General features: G+C 43.6%; 2 protein-coding genes across 2 annotated transcripts in view; one reads left to right on the top strand and one right to left on the bottom strand.

Annotated features, from left to right (window-relative positions):
- DNAH10 (dynein axonemal heavy chain 10) overlaps nt 1-5,169 on the top strand; it is a gene marked incomplete at its 5' end in the record, with an annotated part of 56,748 nt that extends 51,579 nt beyond the window's left edge. The window contains 7 exons of the mRNA XM_084539243.1: nt 453-624; nt 1,121-1,252; nt 1,754-1,965; nt 2,052-2,219; nt 2,497-2,677; nt 3,751-3,896; nt 4,162-5,169. Coding sequence (XP_084395369.1) covers nt 453-624; nt 1,121-1,252; nt 1,754-1,965; nt 2,052-2,219; nt 2,497-2,677; nt 3,751-3,896; nt 4,162-4,308 — 1,158 coding nt within the window. The 3' untranslated portion in view covers nt 4,309-5,169. The remainder of the gene's footprint in view (nt 1-452; nt 625-1,120; nt 1,253-1,753; nt 1,966-2,051; nt 2,220-2,496; nt 2,678-3,750; nt 3,897-4,161) is intronic.
- On the bottom strand, nt 4,610-21,774 carry CCDC92 (coiled-coil domain containing 92). The gene is made up of 4 exons (XM_084539381.1): nt 21,696-21,774; nt 8,913-9,059; nt 8,513-8,554; nt 4,610-7,465 (listed from the first exon to the last, which is right to left on the bottom strand). The coding sequence occupies exons 1-4, from the start codon at nt 21,757-21,759 to the stop codon at nt 6,690-6,692; spliced, it is 1,029 nt and encodes a 342-aa protein (XP_084395507.1). The 5' UTR covers nt 21,760-21,774; the 3' UTR covers nt 4,610-6,689.
- Nucleotides 21,775-22,011: the final 237 nt, after the last annotated feature.

Below are 22,011 nucleotides of genomic sequence, written 5' to 3'. Positions count from 1 at the left end.
TGAACGGCACAGCGTTACAGTATTAGTAGTACAGTGGAGTACTGCTGATGTGAGCTGTACGAACGGGTATTTCTAGAGCTCTTGCAGTGCTGTACGTGGTATGCGCTGTGTAGCAGCTGGCCAATTCAAAGTCAAGGACATCTTACAAGATGTTATTTTGCAGCATTTAATCACAACTGAGATATTATCTAAGGGAGTTCCTGTTACACATAGATCACCAAGACTGGCTGTTACAAGTGGGCTGGAGCAGTTACCGGACTGAGTCAAACACTTCATGTGTTCCCCTTGAGAGGGAGCTAGAGAAGCCTTGAAGGGAAACAGCATTAATCATCCAGTCACTGCAGCAGCCAGTCACTGCAGCAGGAAGTCCTTTGGACCTTTCAGTGATTTTATTTTTTAAACTGTATTTGCTGCCCCAAAAGCCAGTGGTGTATTAGTATTATTATTTCTAGGTCATGTATGGTGGACGTGCAATTGATAGCTTCGATCGTCGCATTCTGACTGTCTATATGGATGAGTACCTTGGTGATTTCATATTTGACACATTCCAAACCTTTCATTTTTATAAAGATGATAAGGTTGATTATAAGATTCCACGAGGGATTGTAAAAGATGACTTTGTTGGTAAGCAATGCTTTTCCTGGACTTAAGTTAGCATTAGAAATAAATAAGGCTACTTACAGTATTCCTGCTCTTCCCATGGCCAGTGTTGGACATGAGAAATCGGAAGTAACTTCAGGCGTAGTATTTGTACATGTTCCAAAGTTATAATCCACAGCTGATAATGCTTTTGCCTCATATGAGCAGGCCCTCTTAACATGTGAGCTTACCAGCCAGCTCTTCACAGTTCTTAAAAACTCCAACAAAGCCCTCCCCAGATAAACAGCATGTTTGAAATGTGGTACCTTTCCATGGTGGGGAGGGTGTGGCTGTCTCTGTATTTCATGCTCTAAAATGTTTATTCAGTCCTTGCAGTATTTCAAAATCAGCTATAGCATTTCATTTTTTTCAATCATAACAATAACAAAAACCACTCATGGAATTCTCTGCGGCATTCTTTCAGTCTGGTAGCTGTGGCTTAATATATGGTGTATTTATGAAACATGTTTTTGTATTGCAGAAGCGATAGAATCTCTGCCACTTGCTAATACACCAGAGGTGTTTGGGCTTCATGCAAACGCTGAGATAGGGTATTACACAGAGGCAGTTCGTGATCTATGGTCTCATCTCCTTGAGCTGCAGCCTCAGACAGGTACATTCACCATCGCTTTGGACTGTTTCCATGAATAGGAACTAAGGTGGTGACCTCTGTGCTAAGAGACTGCAATGCCAACTGTGCCCCTGCCCACTTCAGGGGGTCTGGGGCCTGGCATGGACGCTGCAGCCAGTAGCGCTGCCTGCACCCTGCACGTTGCCACAGGCTGGCACGCAGAGGTTTCTGTGGCTACACAGGTTAGTGTTTGCCTGCCAGCACAATGTGTAGTGGCCTCGTGGAACAGAGGTGGCAAAACAGCAGGGACTGGGAGGCAAGCAAAGCAGCTGAACTGCTTAGTCCTGCCAGCATGGAAATTGTTCAGCATGTGCCCAGAGGCACAGTTTGAGGCATGTGGGAAGTCTTCTAGTGCAAATGTCAGTGCCACAGGGACTGGGCAAAGAATTTGGTGCCAAAAGGTGAGTCAGCCCTCAAAATGGTCTTAGAGAATAACAGGAGGGATAATTTATTCTGATTTAGTCTCACCCATTTTTGTTTCAGGTGAATCTGGTACAGGAATTAGTCGAGATGAATATATTGCACATGTTGCTAAGGATATAGAAAGCAAGATACCACAAGTATTTGATCTTGCCCAGATACGAAAAGGTTTTGGACTAGACATATCCCCTACAACTGTGGTGCTGTTGCAGGAACTGGAACGTTTTAATAAGCTGATCATTCGCATGGCAAAGTCACTGGCTGAACTACAGCGGGTACGTAAGAGCACAGCTACTGGGTGAAATCAGTTGGGTTTTAACTGCGCCCATTCAGGCACTCAGGACTCTCACTGTCTTTCCAGGCCTTGTCTGGGGAAGTTGGAATGAGCAGTGAACTGGACGATGTGGCTCGGGCTCTCTTTAATGGGCAGATTCCTGGAATCTGGCGGCGGCTGGCCCCTGACACCCTAAAAACACTTGGAAATTGGATCATTTTCTTTAGAGCTAGGTATAACCAGTACACCAGCTGGGTGAGTAAGACATTCTAGATAAAGTTCTCTTTTTTGTTAACCTGCATGATATGCTGTGCAAGTTAGTGCTGGGGTGCAGAAGTCATTGAAACCACGCTGCTTTAAATGAGTTACTTGAACTAATGTCAATTACTACCTAAAACGAGACTGATTCATTGTACAACAGTGGAGTTAAGGAAGCCTGGCCCCTCGCTTTAAACTGGTTGGCCTCTGAGTTGAGTGAGGTGGTAGGAGAAGAGAACAAGTGCTGCAGGTTGTCTTCTTGGACTGATTGCAGGTTAATGAGTGTGAACCAAAGGTGATGTGGCTCTCAGGCCTGCACATTCCAGAATCGTACCTGACAGCTCTTGTTCAGGCCACCTGCAGGAAGAACAGGTGGCCCTTGGATCACTCCACCCTCTACACTGAGGTGACTAAATACAGGACTGCAGAAGACATCACTGAAGGGTCTATACAAGGTAAGTGGTTTTATGATCATTTGAAGAGGAAAAAAAAGCAGTTAATTGGGGCCAGAGGGGTGAGGGAGAGAAATTGCTTGGCCTACTGAATGGAATTATTTAGATCATACCTCTGCAGACAATGTGCATGGTTATGGTTTTAACAGTCCGCGTGATTACAAGCTGGAAATCAGCTAGGTTCAGGTTCCTGCTTTGCTGCTGAGCAAGGGTATACACAAATGATGATCTTTCTTCAGCTTCTTTCACGCACACCTGTATATTTCTTCAACTTCCAGCCTCTCCTTGTCTCTCTCTTATATCTCTGTATGTATTTTCTTAATGGGAAAAGCATTATAAACTTGCTAAGACTAAGTAAAAATGCATTTACACTGCAAATAATGTATTTAAGCAAAAAAAAAAAAAAAGTAAATATAACTGTGTTGTATTACGTATTGTGTATATATATCTCTTAGAAATGCCAGTGTTCTAATTACTAAATGCAACAACCTCTGGCTAGAGGTCCAGGTAAGCAACTCTTTTTGAATATCATACCTGACTGGAAACAGAGAAGAAAAATCTGTTTTTTTGCCAAATATAGCTATCAGTTAACAACAACAAAAAAAGGTCACGTCAAGCCTAGATTATTCTGTATTTACCAAAATTTCAACAAAAATGCTTGGTATTAGAACAACTCTGTCCAAACCCACACCTTTTGTCAGCATGAGCTAACCTTCAGTCCCACAAGAGTGAACAAGTTCTCTCATAACTTGGCTATTACGTGAGCAAATACCAAGGGTGGTATCCACTGTGGGGAAGAAAACTGGTGGGAAATTGGTATTTATTCCTGTTTATCACATATAATGCAGCTGAGCCAATTTTAATTTGAAAATGTTTTTTTAAACCCACAGCTCACAGCTGTGCTATACAGACAGACACCACAGGTAAATATACCTCTGTGTAGATGCAGTTTGAAAGGATAAGTTTTGTCATCACTGTATTAATGCCAAGGAGATCCACTGTAGGAATAACGTTGCCTTAAACAGTGTTTTTTAGTGGCCTGACTTACACAAGATGTCGCGTTTCTGCCTTTACAGGTTGCTTTGTTTCTGGCCTGTTTCTGGAAGGAGCAGACTGGGACATAGAGAACAGCTGCCTTACAAAAAGCAAGCCCGGAGTGCTGGTGGTGGAGTTACCCATTCTGAAGATAATCCCCATTGAAGCGCACAGGCTCAAACTCCAGGTACGTTTCCTCTGGGGACACTGAGATACATTTGTTTATCACCTTCTTCCTATTTTTAAATCTCAGTAGCTGCTGGTCATTTCCCTCTTAGCACAACCAGAACTACCACTAGCATTTTAGAGTATGCAGTGTGAAACTTCTCCTTACAGAAACAGAATGAGTGAATTTCTGAAGTCAACCATCTCTCATAGAGGCTCCTCTTGTTTCCACTTTCATGCACTTTGAGAACTATTCAGTGTCTTCCTTTTCCTCCACCCTCTTCTAGAACACCCTCCGGACACCAGTGTACACCACCTCCATGAGAAGGAACGCGATGGGCGTTGGCCTTGTTTTTGAAGCTGATCTTTACACCACAAGGCACATTTCCCATTGGGTGCTTCAAGGTGTTTGTCTCACTTTGAATGCAGATTGATAGCTTGAAGTTAGGCACTAGATTTTTCTCATAGAATTCACTGCTTTAGGGAGGGAAGGAAAAAACAAAACAAACAACAAAGAGGCAAAGATTCACCACCCTGGGTAGGGTAGTGTTCACTTAGGTGTACTTGACCTTAAATAGTATGTTACAACTAAGCTAGTAGTCTCAATAAACACATTTGAAAAGGAAGTGTTTTTCATCATTTGCATTTTGTTTTAGAAACGCTGAGTTGCTGTGTATAGATATAGGAAAGATGTAGTAAGTTTGTCACACACACACAAAGACTAAGGTTTACCTGTATGGTTGTAAGAAACATTTTTAATTGCCCAAAGCATCGCTTCTGCTGTGTTTAGAAGCGATGCCTTCCATCGGCCTTGAACAAGTGGCAGGGTAGTTCACTCATACAATAGATAGCCATCATAATATGGCAACAACAACCAAAAAAACCCAAAACCGAAACCACTGCTGGGTAATGCAATACACTTAGACGTGGTAAACCCTGGAATAACAAGCTGTCTTTAACCAATCATTTTTCAGGAACACAGCCTTCTCCCTGTCCCTCCCCACAATTCATGAAACAAATCCTACCACACAACTGACAAGGCACAACACTGACGAGTGTTTCTTGGGCTTTAAACTAGCAAGTGACTGAATTGTGAAGGTGCACAGGCAGACGACACGGGAGGCCTTAGGGCTAGTGGACATTCAAATCCTCTCTGACTGGCAACAACCCTGCTGTAAGTTATACGTTACACAGGAAATTTAGCATTACCACAATTAGGAAGAACAGCTGTCTTCATCCTGCCAGTGCCTTTTTTTTTTTAAGGGAAGCTGACAAATAGTTGTTATCCAAGGCTCCCGAAGGAAACACACACCAACACACAGCTGCAGAAAAAGCTTAAGGGGTTAAGACTACAGCTGGCAAGAGGAAGGAAAGAGGGCAGGCAGGAATCCTTCACCAGGTTTCACAAAGGTTACGTGTTCCAAGTTTTTGAAGGCACATCATAAGCTTTAGCAGCATTTGGGAGCCATTTTTTCTTGCTTGTCCTACTCAGAGGCTGCAGACAAGAGTGAAGCAGAGGTGAGCTGGAGGTGCTGATCAGAATTTAAGAAAAAAAACTGTCAGATTTGTGCTCCCGTCCAAAATTACATACTCACACTGCTCTCAGTATGCCTTTCTTTCCTAGAAAAAAAGAACAAACATAAAAATCAAGTAGTCTAACAAGAGACATTGGGGCTACCTGTTGCTAACTAGGCAGGAGTAGGGGAACCAGGACAAATACAAGGCAACCGTGTCCCAGTTGGCTGAGATAAAACTCGAGGATGCCAGGTTCTCCTCTTGTATGAACTGGTTAACTCAGTTACATTTCAAACTAAATGCACACATTTTAAAGGGACAGCATGGGCTTCAAATAGCTTAGAAGCCCATGCTGTCTGATGATACCCAGAACAAGTCTACGGTTTTCAGGAAACAAAAATAATCCCTTTATAAAAAAAAAAAAAAAAGTGCAGGTTAGAGCATAAGGAACCATTCCCATATTGGATAGTCGGTTACATTTGCTCCCTGAAAAAGGAGCTCTGAGCCAGTATGGAAGGTGCCACAAGTGCAGTGTACAGACTAGTGTAAAACGTGCAATGAAGCCATTCAATTTAAAAATAAAAATTAAAGAAGTGGTCTTACTCTTTCTGTGAGAACCATTAACCACTGAAAAAGAGTGCTTTAGCCTCTCCTTCCCCCCCCTTTTTTTTTTTTTTTTTTTTTACTTAAAGCCACAAACCAAAGTATTTAAGACTAATAAGTAATACTTGCTGGGACTCTCAGGATTTTTGAGCCAGAGAAACTATGAACACAATTTGCAACCAAAAGCCTATGAAGGTAAAAAGTCCTTAGTGCCTTTTAAAGTTTAGCTGCAGCTGCATTATGTTCAATGCTACCATGAGAAAAGGCTTTGTCATGGAAGTTAATGTTTGTGTACGAATTGCTAGATACACAGTGGAGACAAAAGACCTGTTGCTATTTTAAATGCTAACAGCCGTTACCTATTGCTGCAGGGTTAGAGCTAAGTTTGTTTTCATTAACATTAATAACACAGCCTGCAGCCTGTGCCTTTGTCCACATGTGTAGTTACCATAAATGGAGCAGTGCTCAGAAGCAAGCGGTCAGGTACCCCTGATTTGGCCACAGCATTTAGTAGTTATATGCCTTGCCATATGAACACAGTCCTATTAGGGTTCATTAGAGGAGAATAATCTATTAATGATGTATCTGGAAGAAGTTTGGCATGCATGGGGCATCAAAAGAAACTTTACTGCAGGTGCTATTTATCCTATAGGATCACAGTGCATAAACAGCAACAGAATAGAGCAAGTGATTTTACTTAAACAGTTCTGTCTGTCCCTGAGTGCTTTCTGACCACTTTGCTTCCGTTGACCTGATCCACTGCCAGCGTTTCAACCTCCGGCTGAGGCTGGGACGGCGCGACGTGGTGGATGCGATGCGCCACCCCAATGTGTGCCTTGTGTGGCTTCTCTCGGGCTGGACTGTGTGATTCACCGGATGCTCGATCTGAAGCAATTGGTGGAATAACCAACGGCCTCTCCTTGATAAGGTGGACCTCTGCCGTTTCTCTGGCCAACAAAAACGGAGTGGGATCAGGCATGGCATCCACAGGCTCTCTTAGCAGCAGCTTCCGGCTATCCGATCCTATTCTGTAGGCCTCTTCAAACTCAGGGTTGAGTGGTGTTGACAGGCTCTTCTTCATTCTGCGTCGTGGAGTCTCAGGCAGTTTGTCTTTGGGAGGGGCTGGCTTATAGTTGGACAACACTGGACTGCCAGAAGGGGTCCCCTCTGAAGTCCCACTGGAACTCAGCAGCTTCTTCTTAGTAGCGTGCAGTTGAGAAGTTAAATAAGCAATAGTGCTTGCTCTCTGCTCCAGTTCACTTGACAGCATATTGAGCTTATGGCTTTTCATTTTTAGCTCTTCCAAATACTTCTTTTCTCTTTCTTTAATAGTGTTTTCCAGCACCATTATCATTGCATTCTTTTGTTCCAGTTCTTTCAATAATTCATTGTTTTCAGCCTCTTTGCTTTTCAGTTGAGCTTCAAGATCTTCACACTTTCTTTTGAGTTCATCACTTCTTGAACTACCATTTTCTAGAAGAACAGGAAAATCAGAAGTGTTTCAAGTTAATGATAGTCATTAAGTAAAACAGTGGAGCAGGGTTCCTTTTGACAATTCAAACCCGTAAGACCCCAAAGGCTAACTTGTGCAAATGCTGTAAGAATCACTTTATCTTCAGAAGCACTGGGATGGCTCTTACAGAAGAGATGAAGAGCTACTGCCACTCACCACAGTTTAAAAGAAAGCTGTTGACACCAAGTAAAGATGCTTCACGCATTGAGGTAAATGGGGATTACAGAAACCATGCTTGCTATACTTGCTCAGAATTAGAGCCATTTTGCAAACTGGCTGGTCATTAAGAGGCTCTTCTCTCACAGCAAGCACCACGGTGGCTGGTGAGCAGGCCGGAACAGCTGTCCCAGCTCACCAGGAAGACATGCCCAGGCTTTAGCTTTGGTCCCCCATGGACAGCTGAAGCCTGTGACTGTAGGCAGAGACGCTCCTCTTCACAGTTGTAGAAGTCTCTCTGGGGATGAGGTGTCTGAGCCTGGCTGCCTCCTTTTCACAAGAACACGCCACCCTGTACACCAGGGGATCTTGCACTGTGGGCATGCCCTACAGGCTGACCCCATCTCTGCACCTGTTCCCTCACAGCACACATGGGGCATGTGGGGTGATTTTGTCACTCTTTAGTTTTTACAGCTGGACAGCTTTCCAACTGTTCAGCAGGGACCTTCAGCCCCAAATTCTCCAATAACAAGCACTCTAGTCACAGAACTTTCAACTATATATTGTTAGACATTGTCCCCTCCACAGTGGACAATGTCCATGTCTGTCACAGCACCAACACACCGGCATTACTAACAGACCACCTACTCTAAAAATAAATATGGTTATTTACTCCATAAATAATCATAACTCTGGAAAGTAGAAAGCTCCTCTTGTATCTTTTGAATCTGTAGAGTCAACATCCCATATGCAAAATATTCTCAGCTACTTGTAATGGAGAAAGTAAAACATTAAGATACATGAGGCAGTTTAACATGAACAGTAAACGAAAAATGTTAGGTATTCCTTACCTGAAAAATCTGAAGTCTTTACAGTCAGCTCATAGGTTAAATCTGAAGAGGAAAAAAAGTTGTTTAGCTTTCTTTGTTAGAACAACAACAAATAAACCACTTGGTGAGCATGTTTACAGTAACAGGAGATCCACTGCAAAAGATCAAATCTGTAAAACAAACAAACAAACAAAAACACAAAACAACCCAGCCACAGAACAATCCCATGACAGTTTTTTTTTAAAAAGGCAGATCTTTGCTTACTGACCACACTGTCATGCCCTGAAATACACACACCCTAACTATACCCCAATGGGGGGCTCTGTTGCAGAGGCTTCACTGCTAAAATAGGAAACAGTTACCCCATTCTTGTGAAGAGAGTCAAGCACTGACCCAGCGTATCAGCACGCTTTCTAGTTACCTGTGCAGTGCTGCTGCAGGCGTCGAATCTCCGCGTGCAGGCCTTTCAGTGTGTTGGCATGCTCTCGCTGGAGGAAGAGTAGATTCTTCTGGGCACTGTGTAGCTGGTTCTCCAGGTTTGAAGTTGCCATCCTGGCATGCAGTCGCTCTGTCAGTAAACAGATGTAGAACGGTAACACGCAGTTATCTTGTGGATATAAAGATCCTCACTACAACAAGAATCAACAGAAATAATTGAATTATACTATTAACAAACTGATATGCAAGCAAGCAAATGCCCCAGAAGTGCAAGTGTTTTTCTGTTTCATGACTGTTTCATTGAGTAGTGCTCTTGGTTCATAGAAAGCCTAATTTAACTCCAGGCCAGAGCAGCACAGGGAACTCTTTGTTTGGAGTTAACACATTTAAAGGATTAACTTCAGACAAAGTCACTAATCTTGTTACAAGATATAAGTGGAGTTCTGAGAAATGGGCTAGTATGTCCCTCTGTCTGGTTGGGTGTTCTCCATGTACCTCCTGGGTTACAGGACTCATTAACATCTCTGGACAATAAAGAGGAAGAAAGGACTAAACTACATCATCACTAAAGAGAAATGCAAAGTAAGGAGCCCTTAACACGCAGCTGAGCCCAGCAGTGTGCATGCATGTGGCTGCTCAGGGGCACCTTAGCTGAGAAGTGCACACTGGAAGGGGGAGGAGAGCGCTCTGGCTGCTGCTGCATTTCAGCTGCACTACAGCACGGACGCTGGCCCCATGGCACTGCAGCCTGGTGTCCCACACAGGCCCCAGTGACACTGCAGTGAGGCTGTGGAAAAGCACAATGTCCCATTTAAAGACAAAACAAGCAGATATTTGTTGCTGAGGTTATGAGTAAAAGGAAAACTCTTACACCACTGGGGTTTCCTCGCAGAGCAGTCTCATAAAACTAGGCCCCTGGCCACAGCAGCACTCAGATTCAAATAAAGGCAGAAATGGTTTGCAGTGCGATGCTGAGAAGCATCTTTGAAGACCCCTGCTGTGTTACTACTGCTCCTTGTAAGGCAACAATGGTTTTAAAACATTGTATACCCACAGGCCAAACAACAGAGAAACACCTGTCTAGTAGAACTGGAGACACAGACTCACAAATGAATTCTCTGATAAAAGGTGTAAGTGCCTCCTCATACAAGGTGCAGCCAGATGCTTCCCTGGGGCTCCCTCTGTGACATCTGAAGAGTACCTGGTGAGCTGCGGTGGCAGGATGACACTCCAGAGGAGCATGGACAGGAGTTACCAGGTCCCTGGTGAATCTAATCAGTCTGTCATGACACTATTTTCTTCATTGTCCTGCTTCCTAGGGAAATTTAACTCTAAAACAAGTACACTAATGTGTGGGTAGTTAGGGTCTGGCGGCTGACAACACTAATGAAAAAGTGCAGAGATGACAGCATGCCACCCTCCCGCAGCACAAAATCACTCAGCACAAAATCCTTCTAGTTGCTCTTGAACTTCACAGTATGACCATTGCTGCTCTCTGTGTACATAGGGTGCTGTAACATGAGCAGCACTGCTACAGCGAGGGCACACAATGCTGCTCCACCTACAGCTGTTTTGCAGAGGCTGCTGGATCTACCCAAAAAGAAGGTTTGAGAAACATATGCCCTCAATTCCTCCACATTGCTAGATTTCTCCTTTCTTTAGCAAGGAATCTGTCAAGCTTGGGAAGCCTTCTCCTCAGACAGCCCAAGAGTGTAAGGACAGCACAAAAACAGGTGGGCAGACAAATTTGAGAGCCAGGCTGGTGGGAGGGGGAGTAGCTCATGCTGGATGGGAATCGCCCAGGCCGTGCTGGGGGAAATGCCAAATTTTCAGGGTGCCGCAGAGGACAGCTGCTGACCTGCTCCCAGGAGCGAGGAGGAGAGGGCTCCCAGGCGCCCTGTGGCGCCCTGCACACAGCTGCTGCTGGTGCCCACCATCCAACAAGGAGACGGGACCGACAAAGCCGCTACCATGCTGTGTCAGACGCTGCTGTTGCACAAGGAGCATTAGCTTTGTCATTTCAATACTAAGGGTAAATTGAGTTATTGGTGTAGCTTTGTAAAAGCAATTCCAGCTTTTAGATTGCAAAGATAAGACTCAGGACTCTCACCATCTGCAATGGCATTACAGCTACAGACTGTAATTGTGGGATCACGTTGTGCAAGAGATGGACCTTAATTCTGTCCCCTGGCTACCTCGCAGGCAGCCTTAAGTGGTTCATATTGCTAGGTAAAACATTTCCCATTGGGCTCTTTTGGTATGTAGTTTTGTGACAAAGATTTGATTCTACAAGTTTAAAGTTAGTAGAACATACAGAGGACACAACATTCATTTGTCAGTCCTTAAGATAACACAGACTCATTTTAATTTTATATCTTTCATCCCAAAGATGTAACCCAGGGAACATGCAAATGACCACAAAGAAACACCAGAGACAGAGCCTTGATAAAACATTTGAAAATTAAAAATGTATGTATATACACACACACAATCTTCTTGGCTTTATGCGTAACCATAACTGACATCATCAATGACTTATTCCTACCACAGAAACATATATTTGACTGTCAAAAAATAAAGTGAGGGTGTAAAAGACTTTCACGGAATTGATTTCTATGCAAGAGGCAAAACAGAGCTTTCAGTTACTTTATAACGAAGATGAAAGATCAGGTTCAGTGCTCAAGAAGAACGAGGGAAACAGTGCCAACGTGCTTTATTGTGTGGAACTGGTCAGTTTGCAATCAACACAATTAAGAAAGAAGCAAGGTACAGATCAAAAATACTCTCAAAAGAGGTTTCTGGGTTGGCTAAATATGAAGTAACCTCAGTCATGCGTGCAGGCTCCTGTGCAGCCACTACATGAGAGCGCCTCGCTGAGCTGGGACTGCTTTCTGCCCTTCAGCACGGGGACGCACTGGGAGCCCCATGGCCAGCCCAGGAACCTCTCGTGCTGCAGCCTCAGCTGGTGCCTCATGGTCACAGCAGTTACCACGGGCACTGTTAGTTTAAAGGATCGTTGATGCTTTTGCTGTTACATTTTCAAAGTGACATCATCCTGTCCGCAAAGCTGACTATATACAGAAGCTACTGAATCATCCAATTTTGTAAGTGATCATAAGAGTATTATTGACAGTATGACAGCAGAACAAAACCTGCTTCAGAGTCCATTCCCTCAACACAGCTGGAGCTGAGACTGCATGGTACACTGAGGCTCAGAAGGATTTTTACTAAGAAATGTATTTTCTAAAAAACATGAAGTACTGACAGTGCTATGTGACAGAACGGTCTACATATAATGTCCTGGAACCTTTCCCATCCCACTTGTTACTAATCACTTACAGGCTTTATGCTTCTAACTATAAACCCAACAGAAGAAGTCTTCATCACCAGCAACAAACTTTGATATGAAACGTTCATAACTCAATTATTGCAAATAAATGCATTTTTAAACTAGTTTTGCTCGTTCTCGCATTCAGAGCAAGGCTGTCACTGTTAATGCCTTCAATTATTTTTTCATCTTCATCTCTTTCACGCTAAAGATCACACTAAGATTACCTCATCTGAATAAAAACAAATCAGAGGCAGGCTAGTTTTATGGGTTTGGGAAGAAAAAAACCAAACTATCAGCACCAGAGCATCACCTCCCCTGCAGCACCGTTACGTGATCAGTGAGAGCAGTTCCATCAATCCACCAGGAGTTTTAGCTACAGCCCCTCCACGGTAAGTCGGTCCTCCCTCCTCTGAGGATGAAGGACCAGAGGACTGGCGACTTGCAGGCCTTCTGCAACCCTCCGAGGCTTTCCTTCCTCACTGCAGCCTTGCAGTCTGCCTGTCCTCTCCTTCAGCCATTGCAGTGGCTGTCTAGGAAAGGGAAGGCCACTGTGGTAAAGTCACAGTTTCCACAGAGTTCATGGGCAGCAGCTTCAATCCAGTCCCCATTCAGCCCTGCCCTGTCACGTCTTCGTACACAGCACATAAAACACAGCGCAATCCTGTACTCAGGAACAGGTGAAACTACCACGGGAGCAGGGAAGATGTTTTGCAGAGACAGTCACTATACAAAGCCACTTATGCTGAGAAACCTGCTTCAGCTACACAAATTAGTATTCATAAGCATATACTCCAAGACACTATTCACTTTATAGCTATTTTACACCAAATTTAAAACACAAACCTAGGCCTATTATTAAAGCCTGGGATCTGGATAAAATAGATTTCTACTGAATCTGCCAACTGAGTTCATTAATATTAAAAATATTTTAGTTTATTTTTCTTCCCTTATTTGTGCATCAGAAATTTCCTTGTGAGTTTACCTGCAAATACATTCACATTCTCAGATACCAAGGGATCACATGCATTTCACCCACCTCTTGTTTTTCCCTGTAGGAACTTTTTAGCCAGCACCTAACCAGAAAGCTGGCCAAACTACCAAAGCAGAAGCCAGCCACAGAGAAAATATCTCCCTAGAATAGCATCCAGTCCTTTTATGTCCCTAGAGATAATACAACCGAACTGGACAAAAGGTAACTGAAAACACGGATAGATGTGCATTAGGTCAGGCAAACCTAGCCAACTGATACGTTTTGGGGCAAGTTTACCAAACAGACCATGTTAGAAGATCTAACATAGCACTAAGAGGAAGGAAAAAGCCTCCTGACACGACATCCCAGAACAGCACTCCTGAGAGCTGGGAGCTCCAAAAGCTGGACAGCACTGGTGCTCCCCCCGAGGAACCTAACACATTACACACTATGCTACATACAGAAAAACCTACAATTCATGCCTCTAACACCACCCTATTTATGCTGCTTGCATGGCTTGTTCCAAATTCTTCAGCTCTGTCAATGGAGTTTTATTTTTTTGCTTTGCTGGTGCAGCTTGTCATTTTGGAATCGTTTACTATCCTAAAAGTACTGCCGAGCAGACTGATTGCGGAGTAATTCCTCAGTAAAAGCAATCGATACAAAGGACTTAACTTCCCTACTGAGAATACTGGCTGGCACCACTGTTTAAAGACTACTCTGGCTACGGCCTACTCCACTTACTCCAAGCTCCCTAACAATTGTTAACCCCCTGTTTTGTGGTACCACACGTAGCCACAAATCACATCCAACAACTGGTCTCATGGGCAGCTGAGATCTTACAGAAACGACTATCAGTCTTCAGAATCTACTCAGGTACGTTCCTGTTGGAGTTTCTAAGAGGAAATCCTATAAAGCAGTTCCGGGATTGCAATAAGCTCATTACATCTCCTGCTCTTCCAAGCCTTAAGGAATGTGAAGCCATGGATATGATTACAATTAAAAAGCACAGGATAGATATGAGAAATGCAGACGTCACCCAAGTCCTCTGTAAGAGCCAGATGAGCAATCTTTACTCTCATTATGGAAATCAGCAGGACAGATTTCAGAGCAGCTAAGGCAATGCTGGGAAGAAAGCTGTAACCGCATACCGCAGAGTAGTTTGGGCTCTATGGTTTTTCTTCCCTCTCTGGTCTCCAATGCAAGTTTTTTTTTTTTTTTTTTTTTGTGTGTGCGTTTCTTTTTAAATGCTTGCTTTGTTCTTACACAAAAGGGACTGTGAAACACAGAGCTAGGCAAACTCCAACTAGGAATGCATCTGTCACTTGATAAGGTTGATAAAACATTAAAAGGGGCATCACAGTATTCAACACTGCACTGGTAACACACCTGGTTCACAGGAAGACCAGCATTAAAACCAATTTCCAACCTGTCACAGTTGCAAAGCTTTATCTGTATGATGTGCTGCATTCCACCCTTAAACATACAGTATTTCTCATTTCTTGACCACTACAAAACATTTCTAGATATAGCTAGAGATTTAGATCCGGAGACATCCCCCCAAGCAGTGGATTTAGAATTTGTTATGAATACAGTCTGGGAGAGCAAACTGAATGAAGCAGCTCTCCTTCAGAAATGTGAAGTGCAACACTACTCCCTGCTGCACCTGAGTCCTCATCTTCTCTTTACTATGGGAAGGTAATTGAATGTTCTTGTAAGCTCACCCTAAAAAGGAACTGTTCCACCTCTTTCCTGAGTGCGTGTTCCCTTAAAAAGGGAAAAAACGTCTTATATTTAAAATAAAAAGAAAGAAACAAGAGCTTACAATATCCAACATCATCACATGCTCACCATAAACAACTGCTAACATTTTAACAGCCAAATCCTACCTTGTAGATGATGAACAGGCTCCAGGCCTTTTCTGATCTCAATTATTTGGATAGAGTTCAAAATATTTCAATGAAATGAGTGTAATTTTCTGGCTCTGTATTATTAGGTGCCAGCGCACAACATCAGAGCATATCCATACCTCGCTGCAAGATAAGAAGAGGGAGATGATAATCTATGATTTTAGACACGGTCTAAAGGAATCTACTGCAACAAATCCCAACTGACCACAATTATTTAACATTTTCATTCCTGTTTGGGATCCACTGAACAAAACAGAAAACAGAACAATCTCCTTCAAAAGAGATGGGGCAATTATCACCTGGAAAACCAACCACTTCAGCTCCCTGCCAACAAATATCCAAGTCTTTTTTGGAGACACATTTGGGCAGGCCAGCCTCTCCCTCTAAACTGGTATCTAGCTGTTGCCCCCTCAAAATGTGACAAAAACTGCCAGAACACTTTTTGCATGCTATACAAAATACAATTTCAAGAACTAATTAAGGACATGGGTTCTCTTGGAAGAACCTTGTAAGTGACAGTCCCCATTTTACAGGCTGCCACTGACCTGACCAAATATTGCTCAGTACTGTAAGCTCTAATGATAAAATGCCCAACTGCCGGACACTTAGCTGTTCTTTGCTTAGATCAGCTCTCCCATCTCTAGAGACTTATGCCATCCGAAAAGTGTTTGGTCAGCTTGTTTCAAAGGACACGCAGAGAAAGCCTGCAGTCTCCACAGCCAACTCGAGGGCTTTGCTGAGTGGCCTTCTGCTCAGACATTTCCTTTACCCGCACAGCTGACCCAGTACGACTGCATGTCCACCGACATAGATCCAGCAGCACATCCCAAAGACAGTCTGCTACGCAGGAGCAGATGTATGACCCCCTCCCCACCCCACTGTGCATCAGAACAGACCACGTTCACTAGCTAGCAGCTCTTGAAGTTCACCCTGCCTTTCAGACTACACACTAGGCCATTGCAGCCACCTTCAGTATGCAGCTCAGCTTGTAGCAACAACTCCGGACACTATTCCTGTGATTCTGTGCCAACGTCTATCAGTTCTTATCGCATCTAGCTGTGGTCCCAGGACGCTGTTCTCATGCCCTTTTAGTTTATGTCTTTAAAGCCAGACAAAATTAGTTCTTTCCTGGAGACAGCTGAAGGCAAAGATGAAATGTGCCACCCCCCTCCTAGAAGAAGGATGACTGTTTTCTCAGCACCCCTTCTATTTCTAACACTTTTTGATGTTGTTTCACTGGGTAGATTTTCCACCCCGTTTCTTCTTCATTTTGTGATTAGGGATTCTGCAGACTCTTTACAGGGAATCTCTGAATATCCCTGAGGAAGCAGAGTTTTAATATTTTAGTAAAAAGAATAAAATTTTGTTACTGTAACAGCAGTGGGCATGGCAGCAGGAAGAATAATTAAGAGGACACATCTCTGGTAGCAACGCTTTCATTCCTCCAGATGCCTTAACCTAACAGGCTGGTGGTGCAGGAACCACCGACTGCTTACATGCTGCCCTGTGTGAAGCCATGAGGACTGACAGGGACAACAAACACAGTTCCCGTCCTTGAGACCGCACCACCCTGGGGCCGTCACAGTGGAAGGAGGCTAAAAATAAGCCAACGGTAAGACCGCTGGTATGCCAGAGACTGGAAGAGAATCACATTGAAGTGAAGCGGTCCTGCAGCGGCATTTTAGACCTGCGTATTTTCCAACTGTTGCCAAGGTATCCCAACACTATGGCAACCGATGCTATGGCTGTCAAGAAGAAAGGGCTTACTCTGGCAGAAAACACTGGAAATGACTAAAGTTGGGCATTAGGGAAATGGGGAAGGCATCACCTAAGTAGCACCAATTACTTCAAAAACAATACTCTTCTTTAACGATTTTTTTTTTTTTTTAAGTTATATTAAAACCCCTCATGAGTAAAGGGGTAATTTAGCAGAACTGGCAGGCTCTCATCAGTAGCTCCTGATGAGTGGATTTTCTATTTTATTCACCCCTTCATTCATCCCGGGAAGGAAGGAGTTTGTCACTTTAATACAGCCTCCATCAAAGCTTTCACAAATTGCACCACAATCACAACTGGATAATATTGGAAATATATAATATTGGAAAGAAACATACTGCTCTTTCTACTAAAGCCAGTTTCTTTTGCAAGAAGGGCAACGAAAAGGAAGTTAGTCTCCAATTCCCCTCAACACTAACATAATATCAGTGTTACACATAAGAATGACTCTGATCCTATTACTTTCACAGTCATTAAGTTCTCCGGCTTCAGTTAAAGCTAAATCAGGCCTTCACCTTGTATAGCACCTGTGGGAGGCGTAGAAGGGTATGTTAAGTACAACTCCAAACTTACGCTTAGAAATTATACCGTGATGGAAAAGTCATTTTTTTTCCTTATGAACACAACTTTGTGCTATCTTTTGAGTTCACTCTCTATGACCAGTAAGCGACGTGTGAATCACAGAAAGAAGTCACAGAAGATGTATGTGTGTCATTTTAAAATGTCCCAGTTCTAAAGGCTTAATGAAATGCCAACCAAAGCAATTATTATGGCTGGTTTCACATAAGTGACTTCTTTTTTTCCCCTCCCACTTAGTAGAAAAATAACCTGCCACGATGCAGATGTGCAATTGTTCAGCTATCCAGACTAGCCACGACTTTGCCTCACAGCTTCCACTCGGATATACCGAGCAAGTTCACTGCCACGTTTGTGAAATGCTCCAAATCCACCTTCCCCCGGACTGTCTAGTGCTGCAGGCTGGGGAATTGGTCCCACTGACACAGAGCCACCTTCCCACTGACTGGTTTTCACTGAGGGATTCACAGTGCAGCCACCTGAAGGGGAAAATGGGTGAGCGGAGTAGGTGAGTGGGATGGGCACAAGTGCCTCCTGAGGCAGCAGTGCCAGCTCCTAGCACTGCCCTGAACTCGAGCTCCCACTGCGAGGACAGCAGAGGGCATGATTTTCAGAGTTCACCCAGGATGAAGAGTGTCAAGAGAACTGGCTGGATCCTGCTGCAGAGCACAGCTACTTGAACTGCTCTGCAGAATAAAACAACATTTTTCCAGGCAAGTTGAACAGGCTGAGGAGTTTGTTTGTTCTCTAAAGCATTCTGTGACAGTCGTTTCCTAAGGCATCGATTTGATTGTTTGAGAACAATCAAACAGATGAAAATTACTCTCCATTTTGCTGAAGTAAAGGTTTTGAGAGCTGCTGCTGACAGGAACCTAGGGGCAGTGATTACCTATGTCTAAGTTCTCCCCTTAAAAAAGTACAAGATTTTTTATTAAATAATATGATGCTGAGACCGAGGTACCTTGTACTCTTACCTACATAACCCAGGTACCTGGAAGACAGCAAAGCTAACAGAGCCTGAATCAAGTTTTCATGAGGAACGGAAAGCAAACAAGCACATATACTTGTGTTACAAAGGAAACCTGCCACTAATGACATCATTCAGGCTTTTTCCACACAGACACCCCCTACGTGCGACACCTCTGCCCCACAGCGGTGTGATCGATGGCACCTTGTGTGCCCTCCCTCTGGGCACCGCCTCGAATTACCAGGAGCTACCTTCCCTGGTGAACCTTCAGCCTTTCTACAGGCAGGCACTTGTGGGAAAGGAATTTGCAGGTGGCTTCGCGCTGTTTCACATGTCCCTGAATTAGAGAGAATGAGGAAACGAGTGGTAGAAACAAAAACTCGAGCAAGGTTTAGATAAAAGTAAATTGGCTACAGTGTTAAAGATGAGCTTTGGGCATTGGCCACTTGCTGGCTGGCTCAAGGCGCGTGTCTGAGGGTCTCTAACCAACTGTATGACAGATTCGGGCGTGAGGACAGCGCGTGGGGCTATGGGGAAAGTAAATGTAGTAGTGAAAAAGGGCAATAAATGTCTCCTGTTCAAGAGCTATCAGGAGTCTGTGTCTTGCATCCCTTCAGCACTGTTCTATTTGGGTGGAAGTCATGAAAAGATCCAGTTTTCAGTCAATCAATACTTTTAAATAACTTTGATCTTGAATCCTGGCTCTTACACACATAATTAAGACTGACAAGCAGCGAGATATTTTAATGATATTTTCAAGTAACACCCCAAGTTTTCCTAGGAGTGAAATGAGAATAAACGTGCTCCTCAACAGCAGGAAGGAAAGGGATCCAAATAAAAGGCTTTTTTTTTTTTTTTAAGAAAATAAAAAGACTATTTTAAAACCAGCTTGCAGATATTCCAATACACTCAGAATACATTATTTTCAGAAAAGATTTGCCACATCTCTAACTTCTTGTAGCATGTAAATGTACTGCTCCCGTTTATAATACCATGCTCCTTCATATCATCAAGGGAAACAAGCTGATGCAGCATCCCCAGACAATGTTACTGATCCCATGGAGATAATGACCAACACCCATTATCAGACTGCTGGACAGCTTCACTTAGAAGAAAACAGTTTTGCTATCATTTAAAAATGAACACCAACAGATCAGGCACACGCTCACTGAAGATACTACAACCAGATATATGAAGGATACTGGCTCTCAGAGAAGTGCAGGAATCGGAGACAAGGTGCAGCAGGCAGCACCTGAACACCAACACTCAAACCCGGCTCTCCAAAATACAGCATTCATCATCTTCAGCTGCTCTTTCAGGTGGTGCATTAGACACACACACACGAAAGGAGCTGGGAGTGTTCTGGCATGCTGCGGATGCAAAGGGAAGCCAGGCTCTGATGACAGCCTCCTGCTTGAACAAAGGGCAAGCACTGCGCTCGGGCTCCACCCTGGCGCTCAGCACCACGTCTCCAAGGGACAGGACCAGCGCTGCCACAGCCCGGCCTGCCCACGCTGCTGGCAGCTGCACAGCACCAGCTGACTGCAGCATGCTTCCACTGCTGACAGCGTGGAAGCAGAAATAAGGCACACAAACCTGTGCTTTTCTACATCTCACAGCCACTCCAAGCACACACAATGTTTTATTGTATGCTGCAGAAAACTGACATGAACAAAGCTGCAGACAGCCAGACCACAGATGGTTCATGCAACTGCCTTTTCTCAACACCAACACCCTTAGGTCTTTCTTTTCTCAGCCTGTGACTTTGTTTTTCAAACAACCAGCTGCAGGAAAACAAGGAAGATCTATGCACTTGTCTACTCCGACTACCCCTATTTCCCCTAAAGCACAACAGCAAGCTACCCGACACAGGGATTTCTTCAGTAAGTTGCTGCCCGTTAAAAACCCACTGCTGTTAGTTACTAACAGACGCATTTACACAGATACACAAATCCATAGTGTCACTTGTTACTTGTCACCAAAAAGATCTCAAGCATTATGAACTATTTCAGAAAGATGTTTACAATTTGCTACGTTTTTTTTTTTTTTTTTACTACAAAAAATGAGGTGAAACATGAACTTGAGCAAAAAATGGATTACATAACAGCATTCTGTTTACACAAGTAAGCATTGCAATACATTGTGAATCTTGAGAATATAATCTTGAGGATTTTGCAATTCTAAAACACAATTTCTTAAACCATGGAAAAGCAATAACACACTTAGAAATCAGTGCCTAATGGTATTAAAGGCAAACTAGTTTGTACACAGTAAAGTAGAAGGGCTACAGTTGTACTAATGTTCCAAAAATATTTTACCGTACGTTATGCTTCACATTCTGCAATAATAGGACCAGGGAGTTTTTCTTCTCCCTGCTGCTGTTAAAGGACCCACTAACGTGGCAGATGTGAACAAACAAATATATTGCCCTTAATGCCTACAGCCCCTTGAATTAGGGCATATGGAAGAAGAGCTTGATTTTTGTAATTAGAATGATAAAGAATATACATTTTAAATACATTTAAAAATAATTTAGAAACCTTAGAAGTATGCAATTATACCTGGAATCTTAAGTAAAGGAAAGAGCTTTATAGAATGAAATAAGATTGCTATTTCTGAGTTTACAGCAACCGCTGGACCTAAAACTGCATTGAGCATTTGGACTGGTCACGAGGCCTTTGTCTTTTCTAAGGTGATAGGGGCAGAAACTTTACAGATACACAAAGCAGAAGTATGGCAATAGGATGAAAACAAACAGTTATGCATCGGTTCAGACAATTTTCTGATATATTTCTACATATTATATAATCAATATTTTCTGCTTAAGCAGATGATACTTTCCTCTGTTACAGCCCTTTTTCACGAAAAATCACTGCTGGAACCTCAGCACAACATTCACATAATTACAAGTCTTTTATTATCTGCTTAAAAAACGCTAGCTTTAAATAAATCAAAAAGTGATGCTCAATTCAAGAGCACGAATGTCTGTTTTTGTTTAAGAGCATAAACATCCAGCTTCCCTCAGAGGTTCAGTCACAATAAAGCACTACGGAATTACATTTGCTAACGAGCAAGTTATACAGAAAAAAATGCACTGCATTTAGTCTTATCTGTTTATTTATTTATTACGTTAAGGAGCATAGTTTTTATTGCCAAAGCCTCAATAAAGCCTTTTAAGCTTGAGCATCTTACCACCGAGGCAAAGCCAACAAGTACCCTGGGTGCCTCCTGTGCACCTGCAATGCAGATCAAAACGGCCAATTCCACCCTCCAAGGCCGCCTCGGCGTCTGGGCTTTCATTCACCTCCACGGGCTCGGCTCTGCCCAGTTTTGCTGCCCAGCTCCCACCCTGCTGCTGTCACCCCCGGAGGCAGCGCCCCTCCTTCCTTCCTCCCGTGTCCCACCCCAGGTCTCGGGTGGCAGAGCCTCCCCGCAGCTGGCAGCTCTCCACGTCCGATGTCGCGCCGCATTTCTTTGCTGCCAGGCGTTCCCTCGGGAGGAACCCGCTCGCCTCAGCCCAGGGTCGCTCCCCACCCACCTGCTCCTGCCTTA

Source organism: Aythya ferina (assembly GCF_964211825.1).
Source record: "Aythya ferina genome assembly, chromosome: 17".
Taxonomy (NCBI): Eukaryota; Metazoa; Chordata; class Aves; order Anseriformes; family Anatidae; genus Aythya; species Aythya ferina.
Note: the sequence above shows the minus strand (reverse complement) of the source record. Positions and strands in the feature narration are given on the sequence as shown.

What these genes read in the sequence shown, in the direction of transcription:
- CCDC92 (XM_084539381.1), bottom strand. Translation starts at nt 21,759, where the DNA reads ATGAAAGCCCAGACGCCGAGGCGGCCTTGGAGGGTGGAATTGGCCGTT. An exon ending in CCTGCAGCAGCACTGCACAG is followed by an intron (nt 8,555 to 8,912) that starts GTAACTAGAAAG and finishes TTTCCTCTTCAG; the next exon opens with ATTTAACCTATGAGCTGACT. An exon ending in AAAGACTTCAGATTTTTCAG is followed by an intron (nt 7,466 to 8,512) that starts GTAAGGAATACC and finishes CTGTTCTTCTAG; the next exon opens with AAAATGGTAGTTCAAGAAGT.